General features: G+C 50.1%; 1 protein-coding gene across 1 annotated transcript; it reads left to right on the top strand.

Moving 5' to 3' along the window:
• The first annotated feature begins 1,277 nt into the window (after positions 1–1,277).
• On the top strand, positions 1,278–16,831 carry CILP (cartilage intermediate layer protein). The gene is made up of 9 exons (XM_082737136.1): positions 1,278–1,368; positions 2,867–3,035; positions 5,054–5,146; positions 5,814–6,083; positions 7,778–7,957; positions 8,353–8,667; positions 9,448–9,556; positions 11,183–11,340; positions 14,005–16,831. The coding sequence occupies exons 2-9, from the start codon at positions 2,948–2,950 to the stop codon at positions 16,371–16,373; spliced, it is 3,582 nt and encodes a 1,193-aa protein (XP_082593262.1). The 5' UTR covers positions 1,278–1,368; positions 2,867–2,947; the 3' UTR covers positions 16,374–16,831.
• Positions 16,832–17,064: the final 233 nt, after the last annotated feature.

The following is a 17,064-nucleotide window of genomic DNA, read 5'->3' on the forward strand; positions in this document are numbered from 1 at the left end:
TGTGAGATCATTATTATGTGAGGCTCATTCCTCTGAATGCAAGAACATGTCTCCTCCCCTGTGGCCTCCCAGTGCCCAACCTATAGCCTGCTATGAATAGGAGCTCAATGAGGGTGTATGGAACGAGCGAGCTGACACTTGGTATGGGAGGCCATTTAGACCAGGCCTCCATCTCCAAGCCCTGGCATGAGGCAGGAAGCCCAGCCCAGGCCGATGAGCCTGGCACATGAACTGGGGGAAGGGTTATAGCAGCTCTTGCTGTGGTTCCTAGTACACCCCTCCCCATCTTCTGCTTTCAGCTGGCCCTCTAATGTGGTCCATGAACAATCAGTAACACCTGGGAGTTGTTAGGAATACAGTCTCGGGCCTCAACTCAGACATACTGAATCCTGAACTCGGTGTGGGGTCTAGCAGTCAGCCCTCCAGGGGATTCTAAGGCGTGCTAAATTTATAGAACTGCTGCGGCCTGGGACCACAGGCTGACTGCTGTTGGCTGCAGGCGGGGAGGCTACTCGGGTTCAGAAGCACAGACAGCTGCTTGCGCCACCTACCGGTAAGGCTGTGCATGTGCGGCGGGCCCCATACCTGAAGTCAGATACGCCCGCATAAATCTCTTGACAGTCTGGCAAGTTCTCAGAAAGCCTATATGCAGGGCCTCTGGGCTCCAGGGGACATAGACAGGCCCCCGATGGAAGTAGGTACAGGCAAGGAGGAACTATTCTCACCAGGTGACATCCTGTGTCCTCTAATTCCTTTGTCCCTTTCCCTTCTAAATTTCTCCCAGTGCTCCCTCCGGGTCCAGAGAAGCTGAGTAGTTCCCCAGCTCAGACCAGGCACCCCCATTTGGGAGACCAGGTGACTGGTGTGCCTAAGAGAGTTTGAAGTATGTGCTAACACCAGCAAAGTTCTTTCTCTGCAGGGGTGGGTCAGGGGAATGTGGGGGATCAGCAAGCAAAGCTTAAGCAAGAGCACACAACACCCCCACCCCCAAGCAATGAAATGCTGCCCAGATGTAAATTAGCCCTTGGCCCCTGCCCAGGGCTGCTCCCAAGACCCACCCTGACCCTCCATGTATCTCTCTGCTCCGGTCTGTGGAGCCCCAGGCCCCTGCCCACCTGGCCTCTCCCCAGGTCCTGCAGCCTCTCACTCTAAGGATCCTGAAGCGAAATCCGGGCCTCTGGGAGCTCCAGGGGATGTGGGGAGGGGATGGGGAGGCTGAGCTTCCCCATGCTCAGATCTGGTTTCGCCGCGCTTCCCCTGGCGCACTGCCACGGGCTGAGCTACCAGCTGCGCTATATAAGGCCTGGCGGCTGGACAGGAGAGGCGAAGACTTGAAACCCCCAGCTGAGGAGTCCCGCTCAGGACACGGTGAGCTCCACTCCCATTTTCCTCACCCCATGCCTGCATTTCTCTGCCCCCGCTTAGCTACTCCTGCCCTTCCCAGATCACCCTGCTTCTCCCCCAGAGAAGAGCCCCCCCCCTTTTTGCTTTGAAGTTCTCTCTTTTCCCCCTTACTGGTCCAAAGCCCTCCCCCTCCTTCACCTGAGGTCAGGGACTCTCAAATGGTCCCAGTCAGGGTCTGTACCTCTGGGCATCTGCTTTCTTTCTTGCGGTCAGCCAGTCTGCTTTGTCCGAGAGTTCTGCGGAGCGTGGGATGGGGAGCCTAACTAACAGAGCATATGCTGAGGAAACTTCTGTGGGCTGCCAGATGGGAAATGGTTTTTCCACAAGGTGCCTCAGGCCACCTTGGCCTCCCAGACAGTCTTAGAGTGGTCTCAGACTGAATGCTGTGTAGCATTCAGCTCCCTGCTCCAAGCCCAGGAGCTTGGGGTAAGACATGCAATGGGGACCTTGGGGACCCCTATGCCTCTGTTCCCTTGACTGAGAAAAAGAAGGTGGTGGAGTGGGGGAGCTGGGGGGAAGGTTAGTGGGCTTAGAGCTAGAAGATCTGCAATGTGGGATTGGTTTGTTCTTCTCCTGAGACAGCCAAGCGCTTTTACATCTTTTTCCCCCCTGGAAAGGAAGAATCTCCTCTTTCCCACCACACCCTGGACTTTGGACGTTGAATGGAGTCACTTTTGAATCTCCAGGAACTGGTCAGATTCTGGGTTGGCCAGAGCTCTGGGGAGAGATAGAAATGAGCAAGAGCCTGGGCTACACCCCATGGATCTTTGCCTTTATTGTCAAGCCCACTTTCTTCTCCTGGCTCTTATAGCCCCTAACCCATGCTTACCAGTTACTGGGGACCCCTGGCTTCACACAGTGTATCCCCTCTGCTCTCCTTCAGAGAGCTCCCAGCTGTGTAACTCCACGCCAGGCCCCAACAAACAGGTTAGAAATGTGTTCCAGCTGCAGGCTGTGCACATCGGGGAATGTGTTTATGGATATCATGCATCTGAAGCATCTGCCCCCTCCACATCTTGCCTGTCCTGTGAGGGGCCATGACAGTCAAGGCTGGGCAGCATGGTATTCACGGATAGCCCCCTTGGTGCAAGAGTGTGAGCCCCACCAAAACATGCCCCGAAGTCCAGGTTTTGGAAGTGATACATGAGTCACTCAAGAGGCTGCTGGGTGTAAGCCCAAGCCCCTCCTCACTGGCAAGGTACCTCCTCACCCCTGCTCTCCCTTATGCCTCATCAGGATGTGGGGTCCTAGAGCCTGGATCTGAATCCAGCTTTGCCTTATTTGAACTCCTGAGCCTCTGCACCTCCTAAGCTGCCCAGATTCACAACTTGGGCAGGTGTTACCTCCCGTGAGACTTTATTCTGTCTACCCTTCCACCCTTGATAGGTCAAGAAATAGTTCTGCTCAAGCCATAAGAGATGCTACAGAAATGTGGGACCTGATCAGCTTTGATTCTTTGCAGGTCACTGGATCTGAGCGACTTCCCAGGAGACTACGTTCCAAGGAGGACCCAAATCTGAAGTACCCTCACCCATCTCCTGCCATGTTTCCCATAGGGCCTGGGGGAAAGATGGCGGGGACCAAGGCCTGGGTGTTCTTCTTCCTGGTCCTGGAAGTCACCTCTGTGTCAGGTATGGGCTAAATATCTGCTCCCTCCCAAGCCTCTGTGTGTCATAGCGAAGTCATATCTGGTCTGCGAACCAACTAGGGGCCTCAGCAATGGCCTTAAGACTTCAGGCTGGTTTATAGACTTATTAATAATGTATATCCTGCTTGTTTCCCAGGAGAATTTGAGATAGTTTCCAAATATTAAAACTCACAGGACAGAATCTTTTAAATGAAGAGGGGAATTAGCTATCACTCAAAGGGAGGAAAAAGGATAAAAGGGTTATCACGTCTAGGTGCTAAATTTAGCTATGGGATTCCTGAGAGTCAAAGCAAAAGGGAATCACAAGGGATCACCAGGTTCTCAGAAGCAGGTTGCGGTGTGCTCTGGTTTTAGTGTCATAAAAATTCTTCCAGCTTGAAGCTCACTTTCATTTAAACCGTGCAGCTGAATTTCACAGACACCAGACCCTCTTCTAGTCCCCTTGTCCTCTGACCCTATCCTCTGGTGACACTGAGTTCCTGAAGGAATAGGTAGGGTGCATGGGCATAACCTCGTGCATCTGAGCATCAGCGCTCCCAGCCCTGCCCTGTATGCTCTCTTCCATCTCTTCTGCCTCTCCTGATGTTTAACTACCTCCTCAAGTAGGGCAAAAAAAAAACACACTCAAAACCCCCTTGTAAAGCTGCCTGCACTTGAGCCTTTGTGAGTACTCACGAAGGAACAAAGGCTGTCTCAGCATCTTGCCAAACCCTGCATGCACCCACCTCCCACCTTGTTCTTTCCACCCTGACAGCTGCTGTTTGTAAAGATGATTAACATTCAGCCATCTGAGGGGAAATCAGATTAGTTTGATTAAAAGAGTTCCTATCACCCCAATTAAGCAGCATAGAGAATTCTGATTTGGCTCCTTGCACGAGAGTTAATTGCTTTTCAGAGCTTGTCTGTTCTGGGCTCTCCTTCTCCTTCCCCCTTGGGAGCTCCCAATCCCACCTCAGATGGGGTGGGGCTGGAAGTTGCTTGTGGACTAAGGACCCTGTACCCCTCTTCCAGAGTTGCTAACACTTATTCAGCAAGCACCATGCTAGGCATTACTCTGAGTGGATTTTGTGAATGAGTTTATTTAATCTCCAAAATCCTTTGAGGGAAGAACTATTATTGTCCTCATTTTATGATGAGGGAACAGGGGTCAAATGAGTCAAGTATCTGGCTCAAGGTCAAACAGGACGTGGCAGAGCCTCTGGATCTCACACTTTCTTTCTTTCTTTCTTTCTTTCTTTCTTTCTTTCTTTCTTTCTTTCTCTTTTAATTTTATTTATTTGACAGAGAGATGACAAGTAGGTGGAGAGGCAGACAAAGAGAGAGGGGGAAGCAGGCTCCCCGCCGAGCAGAGAGCCCGATGTGGGGCTCGATCCCAGGACCCTGAGATCATGACCCGAGCTGAAGGCAGCGGCTTAACCTACTGAGCCACCCAGGTGTCCCTGGATCTCACACTTTCAATCTCTGTATACTTCAGAGATGTTTACTTGGGTCACCTCATGAACTTCTCATGCCTACTGGACCGCCACCCTCTGAGATGGGAACTAGTATCTCCATTTTACAGATGAGGAAAATAGGGCTCCGTTCTGCCAAGAAGGACGTGCCCAGATCCCATCATAGGAGCCCCAGCTCACTGGCCGCTCAGCAGCATCTCATGATCTGTTTCTAGAACAAGAGCAGTAAGACAACTACCATTGGCTGAGCCTGCACTCCATGCCCGGTCTCTTTACATTGACCATCACCCTGAGAAGGCACCAGAACCCTATGATGTAGCAATGGTTAATGCAGCCCTGTGTTTTGGGAAATGCAATTAGAAGAATAAAGCTTCATGAGGTTGCACAGCTAGATAGTGGCAGAGCAGAGGTTTGAACGCTTGTCCAATGCTCTTGCTCCACCCACCCCCATCACCTGCTTCCCTGCATCTTGAAAGGCTGGGGTAGCAGGATGCAGCTGAGTCCTTATCCCTATCAGTCCTGACTTCTCACTTCTCCTCCTTGCCCTCAGGGAGGCAGACGATGCTCACCCAGTCGGTAAGAAGAGTCCAGCCTGGGAGGAGGACCTCCAGCATCTTTGCCAAGCCTGTTGACTCTCTGGAAAGTGAGTTGTGGTTGGAGCAGGGAGGGTCAAGAGAGGGGGTCTTTACTGAGCTTGCAGCGAGAATCTCGGAAGCCAGGGCACAGTGTCATGATTTCCATGGAAACCCACTTTGACAAAGCATTTAACCTACATCTCCGTCCAGGCGGACAGACCTAGGAAATAGGACAGCTTAGAATGTGAAGCTGCCTGACATATTCAGGAATGCTACAGAGCTTGCTGGAACCAGAGCACAGGCTGGTGGGAGATGGGGGGCAGGAGGGAGATGAGGATGGAGAGAGAGCAGGGTCCAGCTTACACTGAATGCCTGGCTAAGGCATTTAAAGCTGGGGAGTGGCGGGGTCCAAGCCACCCGGAGAAAGCTCACCCTGACTGCTGTGTCAGTGAGGGCTGGGAGGTGGGGAGAGCAGGAACTTGGAAGTAGAAAGACCAGGCAGGGAGTTACTGACATGGTACAGCCAGGCTGCTGAGAGCTTTAATGGAGTGGCGGGAACAGAAGAAGGTTAAAAGGCTGGAGGGATGCTGGAGAGATAGATGCCACAGCGTCAGAGACCAATGCTGGTGGGTGAGAGGTATCGGAAGTGAGTCCCAGGAGTTAAGCAGGGAGGAAGGAGGGAGCACCCCTGAGGCTCTGGGGCCTGTCTTTCTCTGACCTGCCTCTACCTCTCAGGTCCTGGGGAGTGGACAACCTGGTTCAACATCGACCACCCAGGCGGGCAGGGTGACTATGAGCGGCTGGACGCCATTCACTTCTACTATGGGGACCGGGTGTGTGCTCGGCCCCTGCGGCTAGAGGCTCGGACCACCGACTGGATGCCTGCAGGCAGCACTGGCCAGGTGGTCCATGGCAGTCCCCGTGAGGGCTTCTGGTGCCTCAACAGGGAGCAGCGGCCTGGTCAGAACTGCTCCAATTATACGGTGCGCTTCCTCTGCCCACCAGGTAAGCCCGGACAGACCCGAACCCCCTACCTCCCACAGCCTTGGCACAGGGAGAGGCCACAATGGGCATCTGGCCACTGAAACTCAGGATGTCACACACATACCACAGGCTTTGACTCCCTCAGAGTAACACATTACTGTGATGAGAGCCATGATCTTCCCAAGAGTGTTCTCTGTCAATAGGGACTTTCTTTTTTTAAGATTTTATTTATTTATTTGACAGAGAGAGATCATAAGTAGGCAGAGAGGCAAGCAGAGAGAGAGGAGGAAGCAGGCTCCCTTCCGAGCAGAGAGCCCGATGCGGGGCTCGATCCCAGGACCTGGGATCATGACCTGAGCCGAAGGCAGAGGCTTTAACCCACTGAGCCACCCAGGCACCCCTCAATGGGGACTTTCTGTTTATTGAGTGTGGGCAACAAAGAGGTGAAGACGACAGGCTCCGGAGTTGGGCTTCTTGCATTTGAATCCTGGGTCTACCATCTGAACGGTGTTCCTTAAGCAAATTCTCTTTATTTTCTTTTGTAAAAAATGTAATTTCATCATTTTTTTAGAAGATTTTATTTATTTATTTGAGAGAGAGAGAATGAACGGTGGGGAAGGGCAGAAGGAGAGGGAGAGGAAGAAGCAGACTCCCTGCTGAGCAGGGAGCCCGATGTGGGATTCATTTCAGGACCCAGAGATCACAATGTGAGCCAAAGGCAGACACTCAACGGACTGAGCCACCCAGGTGCCCCTTAGGTGAATTTTCTGAAGCTCTCTGAGCCTCAGGTTTCTCCCAATAGAACAGGGGAAGTATTAGTAATATTAGTAAATATTAGTACATCTTGATGTGGGCTTTTATGAGGATTAAATGCGATAAGGAATGTAGAGGGTTTAACCCAAGTCAACTTTCACTAAATGATAGTTTCTATTATTGTTTCTATGTGCCAGACACTGGCACATAGTCATTATATTCATTACTCTTTAATCTCCATTTTGAGAAGTTACTCCAGGTCTGGAGAGGTTAGGTGATTTCTCACAATTCTGCAGCTGTTAAGTGGGGAGCTGGGATTTGAACTCACATCTATGTCTACAGAGTCCAAGAGTTCATGCGTGACGCCCTCCCTCTCCACATAGGATAATACAGAGTCCGCTGCAAGGCTGCCCACTTCTCAGCTGGACACCCTCCCTTCCTGTGACTCTGCCAGTGTGCACAGCCTGGCCCCACAGGCTCCGGTGGCAGTGGCGGCCACCCAGAGCTCAGGCTGGGCAATGTCCGAGGACCCCATTCCCGCACACAGGCCTCAGAGCAGAGGTGGGGGGGAATGTGAGGTCTGAGTCACTGGAGTCCCAGACCCTGACCAGGAGGGAGCCCTTTCACAGGAATGTATGACTATTTCCACAATGATGAGAGGGAAAATGGCGCTATCCCTGCACATCTTAAGACAGCATATCCAGGTCCCAGTGCTTCACCAACAAGTCCCTCTCAGAGCCACCCCTGGCCCATATGGTACCTTTGTGCAAATTAGAGACACCACTTCCTCAGGACTCTTGACTTCCCTCCGTTGGAAACTCATTGCAGTAAATATAAATATCAGTGCCATCTATGACAAGAACAGAAACCCTGTCTTTCTGATATAAAACAGCCTCAGAGGCAGATTTCTTGACAGAGTCCCCTCTGGAGGCAAGTCAGGCCATCTATTGATCCTCTTGCAGGGTCCCTGCGCCGAGACACAGAGCGCATCTGGAGCCCATGGTCTTCCTGGAGCAAGTGTTCTGCTGCTTGTGGTCACACTGGAGTCCAGACCCGAACACGTACCTGCTTAGCCGAGACGGTGTCACTGTGCGATGAGGCCTCTGAGGAGGGCCGCCTCTGCATGGACGAGGCCTGTACAGGTGCTTCTCTTGCTCCTGGTACTGGGAAGGCGTGTGACTGAGTTGAAGCAGCCTAGAGGAATAGAACAGAGGGTCAGACAGACTGATTCACTCATTCTTTCATTCACCAAGTATTAAATGAGTATCTGTTATGTGCTCTGATGGGGAATGTAGAGGATAATGTGGGAGCACAGAGCAGGGTCAATAATAACTTAGGAGAATCAAGGGTGGCTTCCTGGAAGAAGTGTCCTGGGCTGTCTGGAAGAATGAGGAGGAATTAGTCAAGCAGGCTGATAAGGAAAGGTAACACAGACCTAAGCGGGAGGGGAAGCATAAGTGAGTCCACAGGCTGAGAGATGCCTGAAGGAGAGCCAGAATCCATATAAGCCCTCCTGATGTGTCCCCTTCTTCCACAGCCTGTGACCTGACCTGCCCCATGGGCCAGGTGAATGCTGACTGCGATGCATGCATGTGCCAGGACTTCATGCTACACGGAGCTGTCTCCCTCCCTGGGGGTGCCCCAGCCTCAGGAGCCACCGTCTACCTGCTGACCAAGAAGCCTAAGCCACTGACCAAGACAGACAGCAGTGGGAGGTTCCGGGTCCCTGGCTTGTGCCCTGATGGCAAAAGCATTCTGAAGATCACAAAGGCCAAGTTTGCCCCTATCATGCTCACAATGCCCAAGACTAGCCTAAAGGCAGCCACTGTCAATGCGGAGTTCATGAGGGCAGGTACTGTTCTCTGGGGTAGGGCTGGACAGGAAGGCTGGACTTTTAAATAAAGGGATCATAGTGCTAAGAGCTGGCTTCCCAGTTTACAGAGTAAATTCCCGGATCTTTACCACGACCCACAAAGCTCTACATCATCTGGCTTGCCCATTACTTCTCTGTTCTCCTCTCCCATTACTCTCCCTTCCACCCCACTGAGTCACTCTATTCCAGTCAGAATAGCCTCCTAGCTGTTCCTCAAACATGCAGACACACTTCTGCCTCAGGCCTTTGCACTTGCCATATGCTCTGCTTGGAGTGTTCTTCCTACAGATTATTGACACGACTTGTTCTCTCAAATGTATGAATTTTTCCCTGACCACCTTATCTAAAATAGTCAATTATAGAGATTATAGAGAGAAAGAGGCTGGGGGAAACCAGAAATGGTGCAGAGTGGCCGGCATATTCTGCTGGAAGCAGCGGAATATGAATATTGTTCTACTCAAAACAGCCAGCTCTGTCCTAATGGCAGTGCTCAGGAATCTTGGCTTGCACAAGGGCCCCTTGGTTCTCTACTGCCCCACCCAAAGGCTGCCTGAGAGGCCACCGAAGCTGATCCTAGGCGGAGGGTGTGGAGTGGGTGGACTCCATTCTGGACCACTTCCCTTAGAGGAGGAGCTAGGGGTGGGAGTACATGTAAGGTCATACAATTTTAACGCATGACAAAGAACTTGAGGGAGCAAGGCTCTAGACAATCTGCCATAAAGAAAAAACCAAATCACCTTTTCTTATCTCCTGTCCCAGAGACTCCATACATCGTGATGAACCCAGAGACAAAAGCACGGAGAGCTGGGCAGAGTGTGTCCCTGTGCTGTAAGGCCATAGGGAAGCCCAGTCCAGACAAGTATTTCTGGTGAGTGTTCTGCCAGTTTCTTTGCCAAGTCTTCTTTGAAACCGGACCTTTCTTTCAATGAGTCTGGACTTATTATTATTATTATATTTTATTATCATATAATGTATTATTTGTTTCAGGAGTATAGGTCTGTGATTCATGAGTCTTACACAATTCACAGCACTTATCACAATACATACCCTCGCCAGTGTCCATTACCCAGTCACCCCATCCCTCTAACCCCCCTCCACTCCAGCAACCCTCAGTTTGTTTCCTGAGATTAGGAGCCTCTTATGGCTTGTCTCCCTCACTGGTTTCATCTTGTTTCATTTTTCGCTCCCTTCCCCTAGCATCCTCTGTCTTGTTTCTCAAATTCCTCAGATTGGTGAGATCATATGATAGTTGTCTTTCTCTGATTGACTTATTTCACTCAGCGTAATGCCCTCTAGTTCCATTGATGCAAATGCAAGTTATCAGGGTTTTTTTTTTATGGCAACATAATATTCCATTGTATAATTATACCACATCTTTATCCATTCATCTGTTGATGGACATCTAGGCTCTTTCCATAGTTTGGCTATTGTGGACATTGCTGCTATAAACATTGGGGTGTAAGTGCCCCTTCAGATCACTACATTTGTATCGTTGGGGTAAATACCCAGTAGTGCAATTGCTGCGTCATAGGGTAGCTCTATTTTCAACCTTCTGAGGAATCTCCACACTGTTTTCCAGAGTGGCTGCACCAGCTTGCATTCCTACCAATAGCGTAGGAGGGTTCCCCTCTCTCTCTGCATCCTTGCCAACATCTGTCATTTCCTGACTTGTTCATTTTAGCCTTCCTGACTGGTGTGAGGTGGTATCTCACTGTGATTTTGATTTGTATTTCCCTGATGCCGAGTGATGCAGAGCACTTTTTCATGCGTCTTTAGGCCATTTGGATGCCTTCTTTGCAGAAATGTCTGTTCATGTCTTCTGCCCATTTCTTGATTGGATTATTTGTTCTTTGGGTGTTGAGTTTGATAGGTTCTCTACAGGGGTGTGAGCTTAGTATTAATCATAACAATAACCAACAGGATAAGTTATTAGTAAGGCTCTGGCACAGAACTCATGAGTTGGCATTTAAAAGTGGGTGCCAGTGGGGTCAAGGCCACCCAGACAACCAACTCTGTCATTAACCTCTTGAAGCTGGGGTCTCCACAGAGCAGCTCTGGTCTCAGGGTCCTGGCTTGGATATTCTTGGGACACAGAACAAGATTCCCTAGCAAAACACACACAAGGTCAGAGTCCCCCAGGACTGTGAGTCCTTTTTTATCCTTCACAGATAATTTACAGCCATTATCTTGTCTGATGCTCCCAGTAATTCTGTGAAGTCAGTGAGGGAAACATAGACCAGGAAGCTAAAGCTCAGGGAGGTGAGAGGATTTGTCTAAGGACCAATAGCTGGGTAGTAGTGAGGCAGGGACTCAGAATGAAATCCCTTGAGTCCTTGGTCAGCAGTGCTCTTGGATGAGCTGAGTCACAAGTGGTATTGGCATCTGCAGGGCCCCAGGCATCATCTGCCTCTCCAGCGGCTTGCTCCTGGCCTTCTCCCCAGGGGTACCTGCCCTCCCATCATCCCCTCAGCCTCTGTCCCTCCATTCCTTGCAGGTACCACAATGACACACTGCTGGACCCCTCCCTCTACAAGCATGAGAGCAAGCTAGTGCTGAGGAACCTGCGACAGGACCAGGCTGGAGAGTACTTCTGCAAGGCCCAGAGTGACTCGGGGGCTGTGAAGTCGCGGGTGGCCCAGTTGACTGTCATAGGTAAGCCTGTCAGCGTCCCCAAGTCTGCCACCGGGCCACAGGGTGGGGGAAGCACCCCAGTGGCCATATCTGGGCAGTAATAGCTCGGGCTTTTCTGTGCTGTACACAGTGCTGTACCCTCTAAGACACAAAGATCTTAGTCCTAAATCCTACCCTCACAGAGCTGCCAGTCCAGGGAGAGGTGAAGAAATAGAAATAAGAGACAAATAAGTAAAGATAGAAAAATGCACTGAAACAGGAGATAAGATGAGACACAAAGACCTTTCAGTGTGAGCAACCATGGAGGACTGCTTGAGGGGTCAGCTTTTCAGCTGGAGTTTGTTTGTTTTTCCAAAGATTTTATTTATTTATTTTGTCAGACAGAGAGAGAGAGAGAGCAACCACAGGCAGACAGAATGGCAGGCAGAGGCAGAGGGAGAAGCAGGTTCCCTGGCAAGCAAGGAGCCTGATGTGGGACTTGATCCCAGAATGCTGGGATCATGACCTGAGCTGAAGGCAGCTGCTTAACCAACTGAGCCACCCAGGCATCCCTCAGCTGGAGTTTAAATAGTGGGTCACAGCCTTGGCTACTCATTGGGATCACCTGCTGAATTTTTAAAATACTGATGACTGGGTCTTACCTTCAGAATATGATGTCATGGGTTTGGGACACAGTTTAGGCATGCACAGATTAAAATCTCCTCCTGGTGATTCTAATTTGCAGCCCTTGTTGTGAACCTCTGGTCTTGAATAATGGCCAAGTACTGTGTGTATGGAGGTGGGGGCATTCTAGATCGAGGGCCCACATGAGCAAAGGTTTACAGGAAAAGGGGACCTGATTAGAGCTGGCTTTAAGAAGTGATCTGGAGGGGCACCTGGGTGGCTCAGTGGGTTAAAGCCTCTGCCTTCAGCTCAGGTCATGATCCCAGGGTCCTGGGATGGAGCCCCACATTGGGCTCTCTGCTCGGCAGGGAGCCTGCTTCTTCCTCTCTCTCTGCCTGCCTCTCTGCCTACTTGTGATTGCTGTCTGTCAAATAAATAAATAAAATCTTAAAAAAAAAAAAAAAAAAAGGAAGTGATCTGGAAGGGGAAAGACTGGAGGCCAAGACCAATCAGGAACATATACTTGCAATGTGTGGGGTGAAAGGGCAGGGAGGAGGAGATCTTAATAATTGGCCTAGGGGCATCTGGATGGTTCAGTTGGTTGGGCATCTGCCTTCCACTCAGGTCATGATCCTCGGGTCCTGAGATGGAGCCCCCACTTCTGGCTCCCTGCTCGCTCTCTCTCTCTCAAATAAAATAACAGTAATAATAATAATTGGTCTAAACAAAACTAAACAAAAGGCAAGAGAGAGAAAATGTATTGGAAGCATTCTGGAATATTTCACAGACTCCGAGAATGCCGAACACCAAATCTCAGGGCAGACAGGACACAAGGCACTAGGACCACTGCAGAGATGTTAAGCTCCCTTGACAGTGGTTCCCAATCCATAAAACCACTGCTCCCACCTGTAACAGTTATCTTTAACTCCACCTTATCATTCTGAAGTCAAACTGGTAGATGATAAGTACATATAATTTCTAAATACGTGTGCATGTGGCCTAAACTATAACATCAAGGAAAAAGAAAATGACTCTTATTCAAAACAGTGTATATATTCCGATGTATAAATGTTTTTTGGCATAGCAACATGAAAAGGCTAACCAAAGAGGTCAGATACTTGCACTTAAATCCAGTCACCACGAACGCAACAGCTACAAATCCTGATGAATACAGGGGTATCATTTTGGTGGTTCACATTCCTTGGTTAATATTGGGGCAGGTAGGCAGTTTTCTTGAGATAAGGAACAATTCTGGGTATAGTTCCAAGCTAAACCAAGTACAATCTTAACTTGATTTATAAGGCAGTTGCATTCTTTAAAAATTCAACGTATGGTTAAAGCCACAGAAAAAATAGTAGGCTATGATCATTTTAAACAGGTTTTCCACGTACATGAATGTGTCTGCTGGGATACGTGAACTTCATGCAGACAAATTCTTCATGCTGAGCAGTGCTAGGCCATTGCAAGACACAGAGTGGCAATGCCCATCCCCCACCCTGCCCACTACATGCCAGTAGCACTCTCAATTTTAGTGGTAACTCAAAACACTCTCACAAGTTTTCCATACCCCTCTATCAAGAACCATGACTCTGATGGTCTCAGTAACCAACTCTGTTTCCATATATGTATGTATGTATATACATACATACATTATGGATGTATGATCCATACATACATATGGATCCACATATGGATTAATAATGGCTATTCAATTCTAGGGACACCTGGGTGGCTCAGTCAGTTAAGCATCTGCCTTCAGCTCGGGTCATGATCCCAGAGTCCTGGGTTTGAGTCCCGAGTCAGGGTCTTTGCTCAGTGGGAAGCCTGCTTCTCCCTCTGCCTGCTTCTCCCCACTTGTACTCTCTCTCTCTCTGACAAATAAATAAATAAAATCTTTTAAAAGAAATGATTAAAAAAATGATGGTTATTCCATCTCTCTCAGAAGAGTTCTGTGAGAATCAGGATCATGCAAGGAGATGCAAGTACTTTGAAAACCATAAAGCCCCACAGAGAGGTGAGATAAGGGTTCACTTTGCGCAGGACATGAACTTTCTTTTAATATGCATACCATTCCCTCCACAGCCACTGATGAGACTCCTTGCAATCCAACCCCTGAGAGCTACCTTATCCGGCTGCCCCATGATTGCTTCCAGAATGCCACCAACTCTTTTTACTATGACGTGGGCCATTGCCCTGTCAAGACCTGTGCAGGGCAGCAGGATAACGGGATCAGGTGCCGGGATGCCGTGGAGCACTGCTGTGGCATCTCCAAAACAGAGGAAAGGGAGATCCAGTGCAGTGGGTACACGCTGCCCACCAAGGTGGCCATGGAGTGCAACTGCCAGCGGTGTACAGAGACCCGGAGTATTGTGCGTGGCCGCGTCAGTGCTGCTGACAATGGGGAACCCATGCGCTTTGGCCACGTGTACCTGGGGGGCAACCGTGTGAGCATGACTGGCTACAAAGGCACTTTCACCCTCCATGTTCCCCAGGACACAGAGAGGCTGGTGCTCACATTTGTGGACAGGTTGCAGAAGTTCGTCAATACCACTAAAGTGCTGCCCTTCAACAAGAAGGGGAGTGCAGTGTTCCATGAGATCAAAATGCTTCGGAAGAAAGAGCCCATCACGTTGGAGGCCATGGACACCAACATTATCCCCCTTGGGGAGGTGGCTGGAGAAGACCCTATGGCTGAGCTGGAGATCCCATCCAAGAGCTTCTACAGGCAGAATGGGGAGCCCTACACAGGAAAAGTAAAGGCCAGTGTGACCTTCCTGGATCCCCGTAATATTTCCACAGCCACAGCTGCCCAGAGTGACCTGAACTTCATCAGTGATGAAGGAGACACCTTCCCCCTTCGGACATATGGCATGTTCTCTGTGGACTTCACAGACGAGGCCACCTCAGAGTCACTTAATGTTGGCAAGGTGAAGGTCCACCTTGACTCGACCCAGGTCAAGATGCCAGAGCATGTGCCCACAATGAAACTCTGGTCACTCAACCCAGACACAGGGTTGTGGGAGGAGGAAGGTGACTTCAAATTTGAAAGCCAAAGGCGGGGCAAAAGGGAAGCGAGAACCTTCCTGGTAGGCAACATGGAGATCCGTGAAAGGAGGCTCTTTAATTTGGATGTCCCAGAAAGCAGGAGGTGCTTTATCAAGGTTAGGGCCTACCGGAGTGAGAGGTTCTTGCCCAGTGAGCAGATCCAGGGGGTTGTGGTCTCTGTGATCAACCTGGAGCCCAGGACTGGCTTCTCATCCAACCCCAGGGCCTGGGGCCGCTTTGACAGTGTCATCACGGGCCCCAATGGGGCTTGTGTCCCTGCCTTCTGCGATGACGAGTCCCCTGATGCGTATTCTGCCTATGTCTTGGCAAGCCTAGCTGGGGAAGAACTGGAAGCAGTACAGTCTTTTCCTAAATTCAACCCAAATGCAATTGGTGTCCCACAGCCCTATCTCAATAAGCTCAAATACCGTCGGACAGATCATGAGGACCCACGGGTGAAGAAGACAGCTTTCCAGATTAGCATGGCCAAGCCACGGCCCAATTCAGCCGAGGAGAGCAATGGGCCCATCTATGCCTTTGAGAACCTCCGGGCATGTGAGGAGGCCCCACCCAGTGCAGCCCACTTCCGGTTCTACCAGATTGAGGGAGATCGGTATGACTACAATACTGTACCCTTCAATGAGGATGACCCTATGAGCTGGACTGAAGACTACCTGGCATGGTGGCCCAAGCCAATGGAGTTCAGGGCCTGCTACATCAAGGTGAAGATTGTGGGGCCAGTGGAGGTGAATGTACGATCCCGCAACATGGGGGGCACCCACCGGCGGACAGTGGGGAAGTTGTATGGAATCCGGGATGTGAAAAGCACACGGGACAGGGACCAGCCCAATGTCTCATCTGCCTGTTTAGAGTTCAAGTGCAGTGGGATGCTCTATGACCAGGACCGTGTGGACCGCACACTGGTGAAGGTCATTCCTCAGGGCAGCTGCCATCGAGCCAGCGTTAACTCCATGCTTCATGAGTACCTGGTCAACCACCTACCACTAGCAGTCAATAATGACACCAGCGAGTACACCATGCTGGCACCCCTGGATCCACTGGGCCACAACTATGGCATCTATACCGTCACTGACCAGGACCCTCGTGTGGCCAAGGAGATTGCTCTTGGCCGGTGCTTTGATGGCACATCTGATGGCTCCTCCAGAGTCATGAAGAGCAACGTGGGAGTGGCCCTGACCTTTAACTGCGTAGAGAGGCAGGTGGGCCGCCAGAGTGCCTTCCAGTACCTCCAAAGCCCCTCTGCCCGGCCCCCTGCCACAAACAGTGGCAGAGGAAGAATGCCCTCGCGGAGACAGCAGCGGGCTAGTAGGCGTGGCCAGCGCAGGCGCGAAGCAGTGGCCTCTCCGAGGTTTCTGGGGCTCGCTTCGCAGCCTCGGAACAACTAAGTCTCGTGGTACTTTTCTTCCCCCACCTCATGCAACAGCCATTGTGAGACTGATGCACAAACTGTCACTTGGTTAATTTAAGCACACCTGTTCTGGGGAAGTTTGCTTGTTTGTTTCTTCATGCCTTTATTTACTGTCTTTATCCCATGATACTGATTGGCACCTAGCGTCCCCACCCAATGTCAAAATAAAGTCTTTTTGTCCTGTTCTTTAAAAGAAACACAAGAAATTGGCCATTGGTAAAGTCTGTGGCCAACAATGAAAATGTACTTCCTTCTTTTTTTGCAGTGTTTCGCTCACCTCTATGATAATGATAATCTGATGATAAAGACCAAATAACCAATATAAGGCATATTTCTTGGCCTTGGTCTACAAGATGTCAGCAAGGCCTCTATCACAGTTCACACATATAAATCGTGGTGAAATAAAGGAATAAACTACAATTTTTTTTTTAAGATTTTATTTATTTATTTGACAGAGAGAAATCACAAGTAGGCAGAGAGGCAGGCAGAGAGAGAGGAGGAAGCAGGCTCCCTGATGAGCAGAGAGCCCGATGCGGGACTCGATCCCAGGACCCTGAGATCATGACCTGAGTTGAAGGCAGCGGCTTAACCACTGAGCCACCCAGGCGCCCTAAACTACAATTTTTTACTTGAAATGTAAATAACTTATTTATTTCTTTGCTGAGTTT

The sequence above is a fragment of the Mustela nivalis genome (assembly GCF_964662115.1).
Source record: "Mustela nivalis genome assembly, chromosome: 6".
NCBI classification, from domain to species: Eukaryota; Metazoa; Chordata; class Mammalia; order Carnivora; family Mustelidae; genus Mustela; species Mustela nivalis.

Coding starts and splice junctions, on each gene's coding strand:
- CILP (XM_082737136.1), top strand. CDS start 2,948: ATGTTTCCCATAGGGCCTGGGGGAAAGATGGCGGGGACCAAGGCCTGG. Junction 6,084..7,777: donor GCGCTTCCTCTGCCCACCAG/GTAAGCCCGGAC, acceptor ATCCTCTTGCAG/GGTCCCTGCGCCGAGACACA. Junction 11,341..14,004: donor GGCCCAGTTGACTGTCATAG/GTAAGCCTGTCA, acceptor TTCCCTCCACAG/CCACTGATGAGACTCCTTGC.